Source organism: Notolepis coatsorum (assembly GCF_963971535.1).
Source record: "Notolepis coatsorum genome assembly, chromosome: 5".
NCBI classification, from domain to species: domain Eukaryota; kingdom Metazoa; phylum Chordata; class Actinopteri; order Aulopiformes; family Paralepididae; genus Notolepis; species Notolepis coatsorum.
Window position 1 is genome coordinate 108,372,949 of NC_140169.1, and position 23,404 is coordinate 108,396,352.

Here is a 23,404-nt window from a genome sequence, read left to right on the forward strand (position 1 = left end):
TTTTATTATTTATTTTTTCATGTCAACGTTCACACGCACAGTATACGCTTAGGAGACATGCTCAGAAGATGTTGGTTCTCTTTGGATCCACCTACATATGTGAACAGACATTCTCAGTCATGACGTTTACCAAGTCCAGGTACAGATCCTCTCTCACTGATGAACATCTGGCAGCTGTGCTTCGCATCTCCACCTCAGACATGCAACCTGTGATGGACTAGTTAAAGCTCAACAGAGACTGGATTTCTCACACTGGATGAAAAAAAAGAACTGAAGAACACTAAAATGTGGAAATATAACAAGTGAAATGGGACACTTGATATTTTTTTTTCTTTTTTTTGCACAGTTCTGAAAACATAAAATGTTTAATATAGGCATGTAAAGTAAAAAAGGCTACAAAACTGGGACACTTTTCTTTACACAGTTCAGTGACATGTCTTGTTTATTTTTGCTATAAGATGATGTGATGTCTTTAGAAAGCTAAGAAAATCCTTGTTTCAATAGTATATGAAACTCAAAATTCCCTTTGTTATTAATGTTTCACATTTTGTTTATCATTTTGGAAATAAATTCTATTTGAATAAATGATATTTTTGAAAGCTATAACCTCACCTTTTAATTGCCAAATAATAACATACACTCTTACCAGGGGTCAAAACAATGCCATTTACTGCTTTTTATATAGAAATAAAATGTATATTATGCATAATTGAGTTTGGAATTTTGGCCCGGCCCCCCAACATATTTTCAGTTGCTCATTCGGCCCCCCGGGAAAAATAATTGCCCACCCCTGCTCTATAGGATGGAACCCAGGTAGGTAATTTCATCTTTCCTTTTAAGATAAGATAAGATATTCCTTTATTGATCCCCTTGGGGAAATTCAGGCATCATAGCAGCATGGGGGAAGGGGGGGGTACAGGTAGTGAAAACAACACAAGCAGTGTAAACAAATAGGTCAATATAATTTACTATCTAACTAACTGAAATATACATTATTCATTATTCACAGTATCACAGTATCCACATAAGGTGCAGTATGCATAAGGTAGTGTTATTGTCCTACTTGGGTTCCTATTAGTTCTAGGTCGATGTCTGGCAGCAGTCGCTGCCCACTGTTGTGGAGCCTGATGGCCACTGGTATGAAGGACTGTCCGAGGCGGTTAGTTGAGTGTCGGGGGGGTATGAGTCTGTGGCTTCCTTGTCACCTTCACCTAATATGTTTTGATCTGGTCAGGTGCGCTGTCACCTAAAATGTTTTGATCTGATCAGGTGCGCTGTCACCTAATATGATTTCATCTGGTCAGGTGCGCTGTCACCTAATATGTTTTCATCTGGTCAGGTCCGCTGTCACCTAATGTTAATATGTTTTCATCTGTGTCCACTGACCACTGACACACAGTGGGGGATGTTTTAAAAATATTATTTAATATATAATATAATATAATAATTTGTGCTTCACCTAAAAATTTGGTCAGCAGCCTCCACTGGAATGTATGGATGAAAAAGTTATTTCTTTAACACATGTCAAAAGGGCAATAGTATTGTATCCATAGATAATATAGAATCTAGTTATAGCCCTGCAAACACCGCCACGTATTCCTATATTTTAGAGCGCCAGCATAGTAAGTACAAACGATGCTCAACTGCGTGGCGTCCATTGAGTTAATGAATTCTTTGTTTTTGTTTTGTTTTCTAACTAATCTTTTCACATTTTAGCACAAAAAACAAATAGCACTTTTAATGATAATATGATCTAGCAGAGGTATATATATATGATATAGAAAATATGAACCACATATGCTGTCTAAATGATTGCTTGTAATTGAGATAAAGTTAACGTTTGTTAAGTATTTATGACGTAAATTGTTCTGGCTTTATTGTTTTAAAATCCCAATAATGTGGGTCCACCAGAACAACAAAATGTGAGTAACATGAACATGAACACCACACAAAGGGTTGAACCCACATCACTGCTGCTTGTACTATACAGCAGCACAGATACAACCTCTCCTACAGTACAAGCTACTGTGCTAATTGCATGGCTGTCATGTGTGTCCTGTGCTACAATAGAGAGGCATGTGTTGAAAAGCCAGGCCACTCTGATTATCATCAGCTGTTGCCGAGAGAAGGTTTTGAAATGCGTCACCTGTAGCTAAAAAATCACCCCACATACCATATAGTTACTGTACCGCATGACAATACACCAACATTCTTACATTTGTGATAACGTGAACAGAGGCGTCATGAAATCGTCAGAAAGGCGGCAAAAGATGATTGGTGGAAGAGGATTTTAGTCTGATATTGTCTCTACACAGAGGATCAAGGACAGATTCGCTCAGAATGGTAATGTTTTAATGCCATCGTCTTCGTATACATTCATTCATAGATGGTTGTGAAATGTCTACCGTTTGTTAAACAGGTATGACTAAACACTAATCTACCTAAGAGGTGTAACTAATCTCTAATATACCTAGGATTAACAGGTATAAATAAACTCTAATCTATTTAAGATTAAGAGGTATAACAAATATCTAATCTACCTAAGATTAAGAGGTATAACTAATCTCTTCTGTGCTAAATCCATTTATCATTTACTTATATGAATCATTTGATCCTGGATGGTGTAATCTAGATTTGGATTTGAGTCTTCCCTAAAGATATTAAAAAATAATAATAATAAATAGGAGAAGATTATAGTCATCAAGCAACAATTTCTGGAGTTTCTATTTAATTTCAAACCTTTATTTAAACTTGAAAGGCAACTGTTTTATAAAAGCAGGTGGGATGTTCATGCTGTGTCTGGATTTGCCATGTTGCTTCTCCTTCATTTGGCATTTTTGCTTGATTTGTGCTGTTGGTGGTGTTCTGGTGTCAGACATTGCAAACTCGCTCTGGGGCGAAGTTGTTACTCCCATAGTGCTGTTTCCAAATCAACATCTTTAACAGATGTGTGCAACATATTATTCATATTGTTTTTTTTTGTGATCAAATTTTTATTTTATTTCCCACATAATAACAAGAGACAACACAATACAGTAATAATAATAATACACAAGACATCACAGGACAGTACTTCAACAATAATAATAACAAAAATTACAAGACAATTAAATTAAATCAAATTAAATTAACCAGTAAAGCACTATAAATAATATAAAATAAAGAACAGTGAATAAAAATAATGAAAACAGAATATTAAAATAAAATGATATTGCCACAGACATTACAAAAGACATTTCTTACCCCACTCCCGCCCCCAACCCCAGGACCCCTCAGGACCAACATCCCGACCCGGCATCGCTGCTAGATCATGGATTTTACTCTCTCAGCTGCCGACGCCCACAAACCAATGTTGGATTCTCTAACTCCAATTACCTGAGCAGTGGAAATCTCCAAATGAATTACATCTAAGAATGTTAAAGCCCAATTGATTATTGTAAGTTTTTCGGGTTGTTTCCATCTCATAGCTATCAGTTTTTTGGCTGCTGTAACTCCCGCTCAAATGATAATTTTTTGTTGTATGGGAGCCGGCAGCTGGGAGATATCATTCAGGAGTAGTGTTGTTGCGGATAGTGGAATTGTCAGGTCACATATATCCGAAAGCTTAATGGTTATGGTTTTCCAAAATCGAGCCATCGGTGGACATTCCCAAAACATGTGCATATAAGTGCCAGTGGCCCCCAGAGCGCACAGGACGCACCGGGAGTCAGCCACCAAACCCATCATACACAGTTTCAGGTGTGAGATATGTTCTATGAATATAATGAAAGTGTACTTGTTGGTGATTGGGGTTACGGGAGGCCAGTCTAATATTAGTCCAGACATCATCCCAATCAAACTCAGGGTCCAGTTCTGGAATGTCCTCCCGCCAAATTATATCTAATGGGAGGTTCTTGTATGTGGACCTGAGTAAGAGTGTATAGAAATCTGAAACGAAGCCCCTTGAGGTTGTTCTGTCTCCAATGAGTTTTAAAAAAAAAAGTGTGGATGTAATGGCTGACCCCACAGGACCCCATGCGCCCTGAGCACCGTTCTTAGTTGTAAAGAAAAGAAAAAGGATGTGCCGGGAAGGTCATAAAAATCTCTTAGGTCTTGAAACGCACGAAGGCCGGTTTTATCATAAACATCCCCCAGAGTGTGGACTCCCTTCCTTTCCCACTGAGAGTTGTTAATGGGTTTATGCTAGGGATGTCCGATATTATCGGCTTACCGATATTATCGGCCGATATTTGCATTAAAATGTAATATCGGAAAATATCGGTATCGGTTTAAAAGAAATTATTTAATTTTATTTATTTATTTAACCTTTATTTACCCAGGCAAGCAAGTAAGAACAAATTATTATTTTATTTATTGTCAAAGTATGTATAATGTTGTGTTAATTCCACGACAAGAGATATGTAATGTTAATTATTATATCAAAGCTTCAGAGGTATGGTTTGGCTGGTGGTGACGTGATTAAATGGCTCAGTGACTATCTTTATAATAGGGAACAGTTTGTTTCCATTAATAGCGATGACTCTGACAGGGCAAAGCTAGTCTGTGGGGTTCCTCAGGGCTCTATACTTGGCCCCCTTTTATTTTTGATTTATATAAATGATTTTGGTTGGGTATCTCCTAGACCTAGAGCATTCTCGTTCTCGATCTTGTTTGCTGATGACACCAACATTATAATGTCACATGAGAATTTTGCAGTATTAATTAGGGAAGCCAATGATGGTTTATCTTGTGTCTCAGATTGGTTCCAGACTAATAAGCTATCGTTAAATGTAGAAAAATCGAATTTTATTGTATTTTGTAATAAAGGTAAAAGTTATTCGAAAAAGGAGGCAAAGCAGTAAATTAATCAGTAACACCGAAATCAAACAAGTAACTTCAACAACGTTTTTAGGGATCTTAGTTGATGATAAACTCAATTGGAAAAAACACATTGATCATGTTTGTAAAAAAGCAATGAAGTCAGTAGGTATTAGGAAGGTGTGTTCATTGATAAATAGAAGTTGTTTTTTAATCCTGTATTATAGTCTTATCTTTCCTTACATATCTTATTGTAACATAATATGGGCTAGCACTCATTCATCTCATCTTCAAAAAATTATTTTACTTCAAAAAAGATTTGTTAGACTGGCAACCCTCTCAGATCGATTTGAACCATCTGCTCCTCTTTTCAAGAAACTAAACATTCTGACTGTGTCTGAGGTTAATTCTTTACAGATATGTATATTTGTGTACAAATGCATTCATGATCACAATCTACCAAATGGTTTTAATAGTTTTTTTTCTTTTAATTCAGATGTTCATTCATATGTTACACGTCAGTCCAGGGACCTGCATATACCTTATTGTGGTACTTCACTTAGGCAGTTCTCAGTGAGGTATAGAGGGTCCACTCTTTGGAATGCAGCTGATCCCATGCTGAGGAAATCTCCATCTCTGCTTATTTTTAAAGCAAACTACAAAAAAAATGCTCATATCCAAAAGTAGCAGATAGATAAATAGGTCATACAGGTATGCAATTGGTTATGTGGGTGGGTAGGTTTGTAGGCAGGTGGGTGGGTTGTTATATATTATTATGTATGCAGTATACAGTATATGCATGTATGTACTGTGTGTATGTATGTTTGTATTAACACATATCTTTTGAATGTATTCTGGTATTTTATAATATGTATATTTTTGTATTTTTGTATGTTTGATTTTATAAAACAGGGGAAGTTCTCGATAAGCCTCTATAGGCTTCTAACTTCTCCTTCACAATGGTTATAACTTATTATGTATTGTTTTTACTTTTGTTTAACTGTGTTAATAAGTAAATACAAAAAAAGAAAAATACAATTACCTGAAATTATTCTGTTTTTTTGGGGGGGGGGGGGGGGGGGGGGACGACGACGACACCCTGCATATATCGGTATCGGTTGATATCGGAAATTAAGAGTTGGACAATATCGGTATATCGGATATAGGCAAAAAAAGCCAATATCGAACATCCCTAGTTTATGCCCAACAAGTAATTGTTGGTTATGAAATATTGGAGAGTCGAGGTGCCATGGGCACTTGATAGTACAAGATCTCTGTCCGTTACGCCATGTCTGAATCACATGGTAGATGATAGGACCAAATCATAATTGACATTTTCTAATCGAGGTGTTGGAGTATATTATATCTTGTAGTCTTTGTGGATAGACTGTTGCCTCCTCAAACCAGTTAATCAGGGGGCTCAGTGAGGATATAAGGACAAGAATTATAATTTAAAATCCGGGATTGCTAGACCCCCATCCTGTTTCCTACACTGAGTGGTGGTTCTTTTGATTCGCAGTCGCTTGTTGTTCCAAATTAACTTAGATATTGTAGACTGTATTTTCCACCAGTAGTCGATTGGGGGGGGGGGCATTGAGCTAACAAGTTTATTCTGGGTAGTACGTTCATTTTGATAATGGATGCTCGGGCTTGTAGCGAGTTGGGGAGGCTCGACCATCTTCAACTACGGGGATGTCTGCCGGGAGGTCCACTCCCCAGCCCTGGCCAACTCATTAAGGGGTAGACAAGCAGATTTGAGCCAGTTGATTTTGAACCCTGATAGTTCACCAAATTTGTCAATTATCCTAAGCAAGTTTGTGGCCGATTTGGAGGGGTCCTGCATAAAAATCAGTAAATCATCCGCATAAAGAGCAATTTTGTGAGGGGTATCTTTGATTGTTATAGGAACAATTTCTTCGGTTTGTCTTATAAATTGAGCTAATGGTTCTAGGGAAAGCGCAAAAAGCCTGGGACCCAAAGGATAACCCTGTCTAGAAGACCTCGAAACTGAGAAGAGAGGGGAGCAGATCTTGCCAGTCATTATCATTGCTGATGGAGTAGCGTAGAGTACTTTAATCATACTCCTTTCCCAGTACCGCCCACAGGTATGACCACTCCAGTCTATCGAAGGCCTTCATGGCATCCAAAGATAGGATTGTGGCTGGTGTTATATTATCCTTACTAGTGTTGATTATATACAACAATCTTCTAAGGTTATCCGCAGCTAAGCGTCCCTGAATAAAGCCGGTTTGGTCGCAGTGCACTAGTTCTGTCATATATTTTTGTAGACGACGGGCCAGGACTTTGGCAAATATTTTTAGGTCGGCACGAGAAGACTCAGGGCCCTGTAGCTACCACAGTCGTTTGTCCTTCTTAACTCATTGGGCGCCAAAAACGAGATATCTCGTTTCTGAAAGCCAATGCTTGAGCGCCAAAAACGAGATATCTAATTTCTTTTTATTCTTATTATTTTTTATTATTATTATTCTAAACACTCACGCAGACCTTTGTGAGTCTTCCTGTGGCCTCTGAGTAACTTAGAATTGAAATGACGATCGAATCCCGATAGTGGCAGTATCACCTACCTTTTCAACTGGGCTAGTTTAGTGTGGGGGGGGGGGGGGGTTGATCATTCACTGCTGAGCACACTAGTAGCCACTACCCTGCGAACTGCAATGCAATGGCGAGCGAACTATTGGAGATTATGAAGAAGAAGACAAAACGATCACACTTATGGATGATGCGTTTTCACTATGTTGGATTCTAGTATTTTCAAACAGGCTGTTTGGATGTACGTTCCTGGATTTAACGTTACCCTGGCTCTGCTAACGGGCACCTAACGTTATATTTATTGATCCTGTTCTGATCCAAGACACTTGGAGCAAGAGTGGAGTGCCTGCTGACAAAGGTAACGTCTATTTTACCGAACCCCATCATAAAACATGCTTTTGTAATGATAGCAGCATCGGAAAATGACCCCCCCCCCCCTTGATGGCTTTGTGAAGAAACATATATGGTCGTGTTTACCTTTGACCTGGAAATAATATAGGTTTCAGGCGAGCAACCCGCACGATTTTGCGCATATGTGCACAAAACACTCAGCAATGACTCAGTTCTGCCACTTGATGTCTACTGCCTGGCACCATCGGATGTGATTTACAAAGACCACACAGGGAAAACTGCTTGACAAGTACCTGCGCATTGGTAGAAACTGTAGTTTGCCCCTGGGCCTCTAACTGCCTCCAAACAGCCCCTAGCGAGTTTCTACTACGTAATGTTTACACGAAACATCAATATTGATCCCAAAGTGTTGAAGGCTTTATACTGGGATGTAAAAAATAGGGAAACAATGTCCAGGCACGCACTCCAGGTTTTTCCAAATTTATTGGCAGCCTGAAATCATATCTGCATCAAGCCATTCTGAAGAAGGTGTGTTCACACCGAAACGTCATGATATGATTTCAGGCTGCCAATAAATTTGGAAAAACCTGGAGTGTGTGCCTGGACATTGTTTCCCTATTTTTTATGTATAATATCAGAGGTTACAGCACCCAGTGTCAAGTCTAGTGAGGTGAGCGTGTTCTACTACTTTTTTTCATTTATACTGGGATATAAAACTTGCATGTGAATGGGATCATTTAATATTACTGTCTTAATTTGTTCATATGCTAATTATCAAACATTCAGGAACTTTTAGAATTGATAGTGTGTGCTCTTTCTGTGCATGTTTCAAGTTGTACTCTAACTTGTGTTATTTATGTGTGACCTTGAGGGTCGAAAGTGGTCACCATGCCTACTGTTACATCACCACTATCGACGTGACATATATAAACAATGTCTGCCTTGTCTTCTGTTCATTAACATGAAGCAGAACTAAGGTAGGGGTGTTTGTTTGAGTAAATAATTATATGTTTTTTTTTGTTAATTGGGGAGAAAATATAGCACTATTCTATTCTAGTCCATTCTATTCTGTTGTGTTCTGTTCTGTCCCATTCTATTCTGTTGTGTTCTGTTCTGTCCCATTCTGTTCTTGCTCACTTAGCCGCATAGACAAGTAAAGAGTTCACCGGACTCTGCCTTTCTATTCCCGGCAGATGACAGGATATCACCCTGATGGTGAGACAGACGGTATATGAGTCAACTGGCAATGTGACGTTCCATGAGTAATGTCCACTCTCGACATAACAAGTCCCGACACACACCTTTTATCACTTCATGAGAAAGCTGAGTGTAACACACTGTATCGTCACAAGTCCATGGGACCCATGAAGCTTGTGTTAACAAACACTGTCTGTAATTGTCGGTAATCAATGCCTAGAGAAGAGATCCACCTGTTGGATGTGGAAGTGTGAGTGCATGTGTGTGTGTGTGTGCATGCATATGTGAGTGTACGCGTGGGCATAATGTGTGAGTGTACATGTGGGCTACTTGAGACACTGCAGACTGTGTCTTCAAGCGTCATGTCCTCACTTGCTCTTGTGCTACATGTGTCCTGTGTGTATGTCACAACACCCCTACCTCAGCTCCTTCAACCACAAAAACACCTGTGTGAGAACATCACCCCCCCCTGATTCCCAGACGCGGACCACGCCTTGTGTACAAACTCACAGCCAATTAGAACTCAATGCTTTCAACATGCAAATGTTGCTTATCATATATTGACGCAAGAAGACGGGTAACTGTCACTTTGCTGATTTGAGAACTCTGACATGGAGTGCCGTGATGATCACATGAGTGGTCCATTGACCGTATTCACGCGACGGCCATTTTGCTCTTGTGTCATGCTCAGGTTGGGATTCCTTTCCACTTTCAAGAGAAAAATGGCCGCAGTGTGAATAATGGTCAATGGCAGTGATTCTCAACTGGTGTGCCTTGAAGTCAGTTCAAGGTGTGCCTTGAGATTTTGTTCAAAATGATAAAGAAAGACAAAATAAACAAAGATATGACATTTTCTTCATTAAACTATAATGAATTCAGCCTTTTGTACTTACTTACTTTATCAAAGTTGATTTTATTAGATTTTTCTCTGCTCATAATTTTATTCACTAGAAGTTTAGCTCAATGAGATAATATATGACTATTGTGATCGTAGGTTTCACTCTCTCCACTGTTATCTCCCCACCTACATACATTATAGACTATGGACTAAATCACATCTAAAAACAATCATCTTCTCAGATAGGGGTCCCTGATACAAATCAAATGGGCTTCCCTGACCAATTATGTGTCAATTTGGGGGTCCGTGACATGAAGAAGTTTGAGAACCAATGCTTTATACAACCAAAAGTATTAGGTCTGCCTTGGAATCTTTATTCTTGCATATGTGTGTTTCTGCATCAAATTGGTTTATCAAATCAAATTTAAATCAGCTTGTACAGACAGGAACTTGTCCCCATTGACTTTGCATTAGTTTGTAACTAGCCGGAGCTAGTATGAGGAACAGCATAGAGAGACAAAGTCCCTCCCCTTCCACTAAACACCATGGGACCCTATTTCGGGAAAATATGTGTAGTCAATGTGCGAGAGACAAATAATCTTTTGATCCAGTTTGAGTTGTGCCATGAATTACACATAATGACATAATGTGTCAATTTAAAAGATAATTTTGCAAGTGAAGAAAGTTGATTGACTTGCAAGTTAGCTAACGTTAGCTAACATTATTGATAGCTTTTGATGCTATAACGTAACATGAGCTGGCCAACAATTACACTTTTAAATTGACAAACATAATTTTTTGTAATTCATGACACAATTTCAATGGGAATCAAAAAAGTATTTGTCTCGCCGTTGACCTTTCACATTTCCCCCCAAAATATAGCGTCACATGGGTCCAGCAGCGGAAGGGGAGGGACTTTGTTTCTATATGGATTGTGCTGAGTTAGGACTCCACCAATCAGCTTTATCATTGGTAAGTAGAAAACACAGCTTGGGTCCCACTGCCAACAACCAGAACTATCCCTTTGACCTCTAACCTCAGGAGCTGAGCTGGTCAGGAAGGCCAGTAACGTGGTGGGGGTGGAGCTGGACTCTCTAGCGGTGGTGTCAGAGAGGAGGAGCCTTGCAAAGCTCCACGCCATCATGGACAACCCCTCCCACCCACTACACACAGACTTGGCTGATAGAAGGAGCATGTTCAGTGTTAGACTAACACTCCCAAGATGCAACACTGGACACCACAGGAAGTCCTTCATTCCGACAGCCATCAGACTTTATAATGCATCACTGTGCCTCACTGCACAGGGTGACAGTACAGTCTGGCTAAATCTTCCTTACACTTAGTACTGTACATTTTACTGTATATTTCTGTATATCTTTGGCTGTATATTTTACATTTTAGAATATATATATACATATCACAATGTATATCCCGGACCGTATTTTATTCTTTATTCTTGTTTAAAGAAGACATGTCCGGCCCATTAACGTGTTGTCGGGCCTTACAAATAAATTAGATTTGTTTTGATTTATGTTTACTGCTTACTGTGAGCGATCTGTATTGCTGAATTTCCCTCGGGATAAATAAAGTATTTATATTCTCTAAACCTTAACAGCTTTTTCCGCTGTATATTGTCTCTGTGTCATCTCATGTTGCTGTGATATATCTGTGGAAATGTCTAAATTTGCTACACTCAAAAATGAGTCACAAGGCAGCGATTACCACCAAGTCCAGACACCATTTGTCTGCTTTAATCCACAATCAATGTGTATCTCACAGGTGGGTGCTGGCTAGTTGACAATGTGATGTGACCCCCCCCCCTTTTCCAGGCTTCCCCCGTCACGTTGAATCTTTAAATTCAAACCACAAAACAAGACATTAAAGGTCAGACAGATCGCCTCTATAGCCTCTATTCGGAAAAGATAACAATCATTCATTGGTGATCCTTGAGACGACATGTAGGCATGCGTCCTGTAGATTGAGAGAATGGGCGCATGTTGATAAGATTGTGACACCTTTGGTGACTGCTAGTGTGTGGGGGGGGGGGGGGCACAATTTCAGGGGGTGAGGGGTAAAATGACACCAAACAGAGGTATTTGCAAAAGAGGGCAGACTATTTTGAGGTTTGACTTTTTATGTCAGATTAATGATCACAATAATACAATTGCTTGCCAGAGTTTAAATAGGCAAGAAGATATGACAACTACATAACATTTAGTAAACAATTATTTATGTAGCGCAGTCCATGCAAAACAAGTCAGTGCTTTACACAGTCAAAACAGCAGATATGACAAACAAAAAGCACAAGTCAAAGAAATTCACACATCATCGGCAGAATGACTTATATGCAAATATCCACATTGTATGCATATAGCTAGTTCACATACATTTTTGTCCTTGAGACTTGAAATGGCTTATATTGTAATGGCTTGAACTGAAAGAGAGTATTTGTCAACAGGGTCATTGTTCACAACGTGACAGATTGCCAGGATGTACCTCTCTTTAGTGATGTGTATTAAGTGTGTATTAAGTAATTATTTAGTGTGGGTATCAAACAGGAGGGAAGACTGTCATGTTTTAAACTGTGGATACCAAACAAAGAAGGTACAGACGACTTTAAACTGTTAAACAGTAATCCAGGACTATTTTATTGCACTGTAAAAAACTGATTTTATATGTCTGCACTTTATGTGCTCATTTTATGTCTATTCTATTCTACTATTTTATTGCACTGCACTATTGCACTATTTTACTCTGTCTATTTTTTTTATCTTACTCTTTTTATTATTGTTTATTTAAAACTGAATCAAACCATAAACAAGGTGGCCTGTTGGGATGTTAGATCCTAATGTGAAAAACTGTGATTTTATATGTCTGCACTTTATATGTGCTCATTTTATGCCTGTCTTTTTTCTGTTGTGAAGCACTTTGAGCTGCAGTTTCTGTATGAAAGGTGCTATACAAATGAAGTTTATTATTATTATTATTATTATTATTATTATTATTATTATTATTATTATTATTATTATTATTATTATTATTAATCCTAACACAACAACATGTGCATCGTGCCAGCCTTCTCACACTGCACCCGATTGGGACACATACAGTACATCATTCACACACCCAAACTGACCAATGGTGTCATGATGTGAAGTGCTGGTGATGGACCTAGATCTCTGATGGACGCGATGGGCCTAAATCTCTGATGGTGGTGATGGGCCTAAATCTCTGATGGTGGTGATGGGCATAGATATATATAAAGATGATATATATCTATGGTGATGGACGCGATGGCCCTAGATCTCTGATGGTGGTGATGGCCACGTCACATCAACGTAACGAGAGGTCAGATGGACTGTTTGAAGTGCTAATCACCTCATCAGTTCCTAGGTGCTAAATGTCCACTGCAGCTTCCCTGCCTCGCTCTGCATGCAGAATACACATCAGCTGTGCAAAACGTAACAATGTCCTGTCTTTGACAGTCATTCTGCAGTCATTACTTCTGTCTCAATGATTCATTGAAGCACGATCTATCTGAGACCAGACAATGAGCTACACTTGAATGGTCCTGTGCTGCTAATGATGCCAATTTGATTTTTCTTACATGAAATAAGTCATTCGTTGAAATTAATGATTGAATATCTGTTACGTTTTTGCATGAAACACAATCAGAAAATTGCTTCCATGTGCTGACAAAAGCTGTCAAAAACTCCCCAGCAGATTACAGGGTTCACAGACCATGGAACAGACAGGATTAGGGGCCATGTAGCATCGGCACTGTCAAAACCTGGAGCTCACATCAAAGAGGTTTGTTGAAATTGGCAATGCTGTTTGGGGGGAATTATGGGCCATGTAAAACATTCAAGTATTTATAGGCAAGTTAGACTTTCTTTCGGCAATGGGATTGGGGTTCTTCATTGAGCGCGTACCCTTATCATTAGGGCATAAGTGTCTTGTGTTTATAAATTAGGTTGTTGAGTTGATGGAACACAATCAAACAATTGCTTGCATGTGCCGACTCAAAAACACACAAAAGTAAAAAAAAAAAAAAAAAAAAAAAAAAAAAAAAAACAACAATAACAAAAAATAATGGGTTCAGTCGAAACTGGGAAAGCAAAACCGAGATGAGAAGTTGACTTTGGGATAGTGATAATCACAGTTGCCTCCAGGCAAAAAGTCAACAACTGGGACAGCTTATAGGCAGCTTAAAGTCACACACCCGAAACTGGCAGTTTATGCTCAACAAAGATGATTAGTGTTTCTAACCAATCCAGAGTGTACAGAGGACATGATTGACGTGTTTTCTTGTTTAAGCCACGGCTCATCTCCCTTAAAGGAAAGAGGACTCTGGGAAAGGATAATGGGTGATTTTTTTTTAATAATAATTATAATCCTGATCGATTATTGATTGATTTATTGATTGATTGAAAACTTTATTAACAGATTGCAGAATGGGTACAATACAGTACAGCTCAATACAAACAACTGCTAAGAGGATGAAAACCAGAAAAATACTTTCGTCTTGTTTACATAAGGGTCCTCCATTTTCAATTCATCAAGAATGATTTACGGATTCTGACGTGTAAATCAAAATGACGGGGATGTAGTGCAAGTGTTCAATGCGTGGATAGTCAACACTATTGATCATCACACTGATACCGAATGGCAATAACGCACAGCAGTCTCACAGGCCCTGTTTTACAACCTGCCATTAAAGATCCGATCTGGGTGATCCGTTCCTGTCCCATAATATTCTCAGTCACAATCACATGACCGGCCCCGACAAGAAGAAGAAGAAGAAAAACAACAGCTAGTGTTTAGAGTGAAAGTGGCACCAGTGTGAACCTCCCCCTGGGGCTTTAATTTAACTGCATCAACTGTCAGTTTTTGGGTGACCAGGTAACAGGCGCTATAACTAGCCAATGGGCTCCGTCGGCGACGGCGAGGCAGAGCTGCCAGTGCGCCTGCTAGGTTTCCCATGGCCTCCCTTGCCAAGCGTTTGACTACACTGAAACCCAGCGAGAGTGAAACTGGCCCGGCGCCAGAGGAAGAGCTGCTGCGGCCCGCGGGCCGAGGCCCGAGGCAAGGAACCCTGGGAAGAGGGACAACCCTCCTTGCGGAGAGGAGAGGAACAAAAGGGGATGACTAACTGTGTGAGAGAGAGAGAGAGAGAGGAGGAGGCGAGGAGGAGTAGGAGGAGGAACACCTCACTGGGTTGACTCATGGGAACCCAAAACCTGTCCAACTTGGCCTTCACGATTGCTCAATGAGTGAATGTGTAATGATGAGACAGTGTCTGTGTCTTTGTGTATGTGTGCGTGCATGTCTGTCTGCGAGTGTATGTCTGTAGTATGTGTACAATATGCGTGTGATCGTGTTTGTGTTCATTTGTGTGTGTGTGTGTGTGTGTGTGTACATGTGTGCATGCATGTGTCATTGCATGCTTTTGTGTGTGTGTGTGTGTGTGTGTGTGGCAGAATATGGTTCTCTGAGTCTCTGTGTTAAAGTCTAAGTGAACCAAAACATTTGAGTCTCTGTGTCTCTGATTTCAGTCTTTGAATGGAAACACATGCAAGCCGCCTGTTTGTATTTGTACACTCCCCTGCTCTGTCACGGTCCAGCTCACGCCTGCGTCTGATCATGAGTGCATGTCATAAATAAGATCTGACGTTCCAGTGGGCTCCTCGGGCTGTCTCACGGCCCCTCGCGACCCTGGGATTGCTGACCTTAGAGAGGTCAGTAACCACATTGCTGCTGGCCATCGCCATCACCTGCCCTCTTCCACCGGCTCCAGCTGTTCCTCCAAGCCCCTTCAACTCTCACACTAAGCACACACGGTTTACACACGGGTCAAGCCTCAATTAAAGCGACTGAAGAAATACCTTCATGAAGATTTCTGTCAAGATTGATTACCGCTGACTGGGGTTGATCAACATGCTCCCCTCAATGTGTCTCTTGTCATTTCCTTCTGGGCTCTTTGGTGACACGGATCAAAATCTTCAATAGAGAATGGAGATCCAAGGCACTCTTGTGGATTATGTTTTACATGTATTTATTCTAATCTATTGTTATTCTCTTTATTAAATTGTTCCACATGAGTGCCTTGGACCTCCGTTTTCATTATTGATGTTCATTTCAAAGACTGACGATACTTTCTGACGATACTAGCCTGTTTGAATGCACGTTACTATACACTTACAGATACACCACTTCGGATGTCTTCCTTTTTGATTTGCTCAAGGTTGTAGAATCCCACCGCCTCAAGTTCTTCCCGATAAGAAAGTTGTGGATGGTCATGTCTACCACAGACTGGTCAGACCGCTTGCAACCTGGGGGTCACTGCTAAGTGCAGCATGGGTCGACGTGTGTCAGGGGTGTCTGATGACAGAGCGGAAAGGGCCTCTCTCTTTCTCTCTCTCTCTATAGTCACTTCATGGGTCATCAATCGAGATCAGTAGGGTGGCCAGCTTTACCCCCTGATGATAACAAACAGACCTCTGACACATCAGTCTCTGTTGCACAAGACGGATGATCAGTTCACATACTAAATGCTGCTACATGGATGCAGGTATTGGGGCAAGAGTGTGTTGTGTTGTGGAATATTTTAAATCAGCCATGACAGTGAACTGTTAGAAATTCAAATTAGTCAAATTGTATAAAAATAGAACAGACTTACCATTAAGTACAAAGTTGACATGACGTCAAAAGATGACAAATTAATAACAGAGATAATACAAGAAAGGTAAACAAAAATGCCCAGAGAGGAGAAAATGAAAACAAAAGATGGGTTTAGGGCTTTGTCGTGTCTCACACAAGAACTGGAGACAAGATTAACAAGAAAAGAACCTTGGACGTCTCATATCTACATCAAACTGTTCTGGGCCTTGATGGTTGTTTTAAGAAACAGTGTCAGACTGTCGCCCTAGTGTCTGAGCTGTATACTAGTTAAACTATATTAACTAGCCAAGGCTGTACAGAGAATATGTATTTAACACCGAGCTATGGACATGATAATATTTTCCAAGTGTGTGTGTGTTTTTCTCCTCTTTTCTCCACATAATGGATTGGATTTATATAGCGCTCTTTGTGACACCCCAGTAACCCCAGAGCGCTTACAGAGTCCATTATTCGTTCATACACAGTCATACCGGTGGTGGTAAACTACAATTGCAGCCAGAGCTGCCCTGAGGCAGACTCACGGAAGCGTGGCGAATAATCATCGCCTACGGCCCCTCCGACCACCACCAACATTCATTCACATGCATACACATTCATACGAGGCAAGTAGGTTAAGTGTCTTGCCCAAGGACACAACGGCAGTGGGATGGACATGGGCTTGAGCGGGATTCGAACCACCAACCCTTCGATCATTGGACGACCCGCTCTACCCCTGAGCCACGCCGCCCCACCAACACACAGACCTGTCACATCCAAATGGGTTTATTATTCTCTCTCTCTCCCTCGTGTCATTTGCACTTGCTTTGCCACCTGCAAGTTCTGTTCCTTTCCCCCTTTCAGAGCTGAGGAGGACATGTTGAAGGCCTTCTAATTCTTGTCAAACCCATTTCTTCAATCTCAATGATGCTGTCATGATCCATAGACGATGAATAGCAGATAATAGCATTGTTTGTTACCACCAGTACGCAATATACATTTGCTGTTTATTGTTTTGACATTTTTTTGACGAGGAACGTGATGGTGGTCTTAGTTTTCTGATGCAACCAAGGGGAACACCACAGGCCCAAACGGGAGGGAGCTGATGTTTTTGGCCAATCAGATGTTTTTGGTGGTGTTCCCAGGGTTGCATTTGAAAACTAAAACCACCATGTATGTGTTCCTTGTGAAAAAAGGGCAAAACCACCTGCCAATCAGAGGCTGGGAAATATGTTTAATTATTATTTTTTAATTCAGCTTAAAGCTGCTGGTGCCTCTGGGAATCTGTGGGAAACCTTTGTTGCGCATGCATGGGCTTGAGACGTGGGGCAGGTAAACTCACTAACTAATTTCTCCAAAGTTGCCTACTGCAACTGGTAGTGCAACTGAATGGGGATGGAAATTATTCCTCTCAAAATTACATAAAAACAGTTCCCTGTACTAGCTGTAGTAATAGTGTTTGAAATAGTTTGGTGATTCTGAAAGATATGGTTTAATTCCCCCATGGATCAAGGCTTTTGCCTTTCTTTTACTTTTATTTTTACTTCTATTCATTTTATTATTATTTTATTTTACTTTTATGTTCTTCCATTTCATTGGTTGTTTTATTCATTTAACTTTTTGTCTATATCTCCTGTAGCACTCTGAGATTCTCGCAAATCTAAAGTGCGGTACAAATTGAATCTATTATTATGGACCTGCAATAGCATGGCTAACAAACGCCAACAGTAAACCAGAGCAATTTCTCAGAGGAGGGGACAAAAAATGGCCATGATTATTTTTTTAATGTTCAAAGAGGCAGGGGTCTACCATTAGATACAGGGAGTGCAACAGCATTCATCCCTCTCCAAGGAGAGGCCCCTCCCGAGAGATAATAGAATGCCCACATTCTACATATGGTAGCTATAATATTAACATTATCAACTGTCTATTTATAGGGAGGGGGCCCTGTAAAGATTTCTGCACCAGGGGCCCATTGTGACCTAGCTCCACAGTTACAGAGGGGATAAAATAGCTTTCTAAAAATCTCCTACCTTCCCTTTAATCAGTACTTCCTTGATTGCCATACTCCAACCTCCCAGACCTCTCAAGAGTGCTCAATCAGACACACCACTCCCTCACAGCATGCAATTGCTATCAATCATTTGTAGTCTATTAGAAACTCTTTCCAAATTCACAGCTGGCAGTCCTGGGGCCACTTTTCATATGCTTGGACTGAGGGACGTCTCAGGAAAAAGCACCTGGGGAGAGGTTACAGATCATTCAGACTCCCCAGAGGGAACCATTCTACATGCCCCATTGCCTTGACAGTAGGTGTCTTTAACAGATCTGTATACCAGCCATCATTCAGAGCAGACATGATAAGTGGTCTGAACTACACATACGTAATAAACATACACCGTGTTGAAGGTCCCATTTTTTATTTTTTTTTATCTATTCAACAATTTGATATGATCTCCTTGAATCTGTGGAACATGACATTTTTTTTATAAACATTTATTTAATTTAAATTATTTATTTTCCAGCACTTTTCTTCTCTTGTATTGAACAACACACACTAAAAGCCAAAAGTACAAAATAAATTAATAAATAAAACCATGCAAACTTGGCAGTAAATGATAGGCACTCTACCTGGTAGTGTCTAGCAGTTAATCGTCATTTTTTTTAAATAACAAGTTGAAAAATATAAACCAATTCCTTACCTCAAAGGGATAGTTCTGATTTTTTTTTAACCCTTACTTACCAATGATGTTGATTGGTAGTCCTTTCTCCGCACAACCCATGCTGGTCCTCACACTAGCTCTGAGGAAAACCATGGACTGGGGGAGAGAGGACTCTACCAATCAGCAACATCATTGGTAGAAAAATCTGAGCTATCCCTACCATTCCCACTACGAACCAATTCAAATCAACATGTCCTTCCTACCTATGGGATCTAGATACTACCTTCTAGCAGATTTTGTATGCTATCACAAAGAGCAATACTTCTGATTTGGGGGCGACAGTGGAAGTAGAGCGGTCGTCTGCTAATCCGGAGGTTCCTTGTTCGATTCCCGCTCATCCTGGGCAGTGTGTCGAAGTGTCCTTGAGCAAGACACTTAACCCCTAACTGTTCCCGATGAGCAGGTTGGCACCTTGCATGGTTGCCTCTGCCGTCGGTGTGAGTGAATGGGTAAAATGTGAGGACCAAATTGTAAAGCGCTTTGGATAAAAACACTATATAAATGCAGCCATTTACCATTTGCTTCTTTAAGTTCATGTAACAACTGCCCAAATGGCAACAAGTATCGATATAAATCCACCCTGCTGCCCTGCATCTAAATAACGTTTCCAACCAAATCCACACCAAAAGACGAGGCAAAACCCATTTTCCAAAATATGTGCCTTTTAAGTGTATAAATCCAGTGGTTATAAATCATACAAATAACACTGAAGCGGTTTTATACTTCATTTATTTACATCCCATCCCTCCAACATGTTAAAAAGCCACATTGGTCAGGGCAGAAGATGTTAATGTTGACATTAGTGACATGACAAAGATATAAAATTTCACAAAAAGAATACTCATAGACTAGCAACACAATGAAAATCCATGTCTTTTTTCTAATCATTCAAAACAAGAACAACTTGATAGACAATGGGCTGTTTGAAAAAAACAGAATAGCTTATACATTACAACAACTTCCACAAGAAGCATAGCGACGCCTAGCCTTGATGCCAATCACTTTCTCCACTGGCCCGATCAGATTACACTCTGGCTCATCCGGTACAAACCTGACTGGCACCAAGGCTATTAAAAGTGTGTGTTTACATTCAAGCAGGAGCCGTTTGGCTTCCTGTAACTGTACATGCTGTAGCAGTGTAGCCTATTAAGCAGCAGGTTACCCTGGGCGTAGAGGAGGGCTGTGTTGGACATACAAACAAAGAGGCTCTGGAGATGTGCTCCGGGCCGACTAGCGTGCCAGCAGGGGTGGAACTCGGGACCCCTGTGGTGCTCACCTTTACACATGCAAATCACCGAGAGAGACAGAGAGATGAAAAGGGAGATTACTCCTGAGAACCATTCCAGCTTGGATTCACAGACAGGTTGCGCCTGTGGCTTATCAAGAAGATTAGTCGGACCAAAGTGAATACATTTGTTTCTGATCGGTTATAAACTAATCATGCCGCTGTGCTCCCCTATCACGAACGTAAGGCAAGGTGATAAAAAGGCTGTCGTGTGAAAGGCCCAGGGTGTCGATACCATCAGTTGATTGAGTCAAACACCAGATAATAGCAGCCTATACACTGGCCTGGGAGGCTTTCACACACAGGTAGGAACTTGGCACCTTGTGTTGCACCTTCAGCCATAATGCATGTAAAAGGGCTGGGATTGTAGGTAGGCAGCAAAGAGTTGTATCGGGCCCAGGAAGTGGGTGGCAAGTTAGATGGTAACTTAATAAAACTGCAAAATGTAAAAGATGGAGAAAAATAAGGGTTGAGGTTTCTCCCATGATGGTTGTAAGATTTTCTGTGGCAGCTTTGCTCACAACAAGACTTACAAACTATCCGTTAACCCCAAATTCTGCCTGTCAAACACACAAGTCAATGGGAATGACCGTGTATGGTGGCTTGCCCCAGAAAATGTTACGAGATTTGCCATCAGCGTCCCAAGCACTATATAGAGATATAGCTAACGCCTCCTCCCTCCACCCACTCTCTCTCCTTGTTCTGTCACGCACACGTGCACACTCTCCCACCTGCTCATGTGCACTGCACACACTCACACATTGCAGGCCTCAGTCGGCAGCAATCCAGACAATGCAAATTCATAGCATTTACATGCCCCCCCCCCCCCCCCCCCCAGGCCTATTCCGCTCTGACAGGGTGTTCAACATGTCCTAATGCTGATAGTCTCTTCACAGACAGTCTCAATCCAGCGCACCTTTTCTCTTTTAAGTGTATGGTCTGTGTTGACCGCACACAGCAGCAAAGGCATGCTTTCATTTTTGACTTGCCAATGTACTGTTTGCCTGTAGACAAGAGGCAACCAAGCGCATGCTTATGATGGTGTATTGTGGTGTGTACCCAACGCTGCTGCGCTTGATCCACCTGCATGAAACCTGCAGACAAACTAGACATCAGCGCCTCTGTCTCGGAGGCCAGAATCTACACAGCCACATCCAATAGTCCACAGTCATTAGTTCATAATGATCTCAGTATTTTATACTTCAATAAATCATATGTTTTGTTCACAGGGTCACTCTGTCCTTTTTGTTGGGTTCAAATGAAGCAGAAGAACTTCTTCCAGCTGCACTTGGAGAACGTCTTGGTGCGTCTGTCAGAGAACCTCCTCTTCTTACCCTTGCAGGCTTTGTGCTTGATGGCGGCGAAGATGGCAGCGTCAAACGCCTCCTTTAGGTTCTTCTGAGTGAGAGAGGAGCACTCCACATAGTCTGTAGCCCGGATCTTCTCCGCCATGCTCCGCGCCCGAGCGCTGAGGACCGGCTTGACCTTGGAGCGGTCCAGGTTGATCAGGACGTTAACGTCCAGCAAAAGGTCCGACTGGGTCCCCACCAGGATGATGGGCGAGGAGGGGTTACAGGCCCGGATCTCCGGAATCCACTTCTTGGTGACGTTGTGAAACGAGGTGGGGTTGACCACGCTGAAGCACAGGATGAAGACGTCTGTGTGGGCGTAGGACAGCGAACGGAAGTTGTCAAATTCTTCCTGAAATGTCCAAGTGCAAGGAAAGAGAACACGGTTGGTTTTATTCAAGCTTGAACTCAAGTGAGTGTGTTCATTTGAAAGCAAGATCCATGATAGAGTGCCAGGATGATGACTCATAAGCAGTGGTGCAGTCGTGGTCACACGCGGTTACACGCAGTGTTACTAGATGATCAGTACGCGCGCACAAAAATGCGCTCTATCCATTCGTTGTGCGCTAAGTACGCGCGTGCGTGTGTGTGGCGTGTTACCAGTTCCCATATTACGACTGCACCACTGCTCATAAGATTAGACAAGTGCCTTTCAGAATAAAATGCTTGTTGCCTGTCACATATTTCAGTGAATAAAGTTGCATACTGATACGGACACTGTAGCTTAATCCATCATAACTTTTCCAACAACAAAGGCAGTAAGGTACCATATAATGCTAATTATATTTTGATATTAGCTTGCCAGTCATTATCAACATGCCTACATTCATATATATCTTGAGGGAGCATAAATTCATGTTTTTGTTTACCTGTCCAGCAGTGTCCAGTAGTTGTACTCTGACAGGGGCTCCTTCCACTTGGACCTGACCTGTTGAACAACATACAATCCTAAGAATCAGGCAGTGTTCCATGTAGAGGAAGTGTATATATTTAGCAACTAATACACGATTATTCATTTTCAAAGCTATATAATCATGGTGAAATGAAGTATAAAAAAAAATTAAACAAAAAAAATTGGCAGAGCGTTTTATTAAATTGTAAAACACTAGTAATATGCGTCCAAAACACCAAGTTATTCAGTGCAGCCTACTAATAATCAGATAATATAGGAGAACTCACCGGAGAACACATCGAAGCCCGTCTGCTTGTATTCGCTGGGATATCCATTGGTTGTGTAGCTGACGATCATGCTGGTCTTGCCCACCGCTCCGTCCCCCACCAACATGCAGCTGATGGTCGGCGGCTCCAGCTCGTCCGCCTGGGTCAGCCCGCACGCAGAGGGCACTCGGGAGGAGGACTCTTGATAAAAATAATCCATTTGAGGTGGCATGTCGATCTCGATGCTGAAGTTCAAGAATGTAGAGCTCCCTCGGACTGTCTGACTTGTGTGAGACTGTGTATAGGCTACAGAGGCTGACTAACATTGGTGAGACAGCAAACGTTCCTCTCGACCACTGCTTGCTCACTGTCTTCTGACTTCTGACGACAGATCGGTTTTGAGAGAACTTTCCGCTCAGACAGGTTGTGATTTGCATAGAGCCCCTCCTACCAAACAACACAAGGTGCGAACAGGTTCCTGGTTGTTTTATAGGTGGTT

General features: G+C 41.1%; 1 protein-coding gene across 1 annotated transcript; it reads right to left on the minus strand.

Moving 5' to 3' along the window:
• Positions 1-21,227: 21,227 nt before the first annotated feature.
• Positions 21,228-23,271, minus strand: rhov (ras homolog family member V). Its single transcript, XM_084314667.1, has 3 exons — positions 22,927-23,271; positions 22,617-22,675; positions 21,228-22,099 (listed from the first exon to the last, which is right to left on the minus strand). The coding sequence occupies exons 1-3, from the start codon at positions 23,135-23,137 to the stop codon at positions 21,653-21,655; spliced, it is 717 nt and encodes a 238-aa protein (XP_084170793.1). The 5' UTR covers positions 23,138-23,271; the 3' UTR covers positions 21,228-21,652.
• Positions 23,272-23,404: the final 133 nt, after the last annotated feature.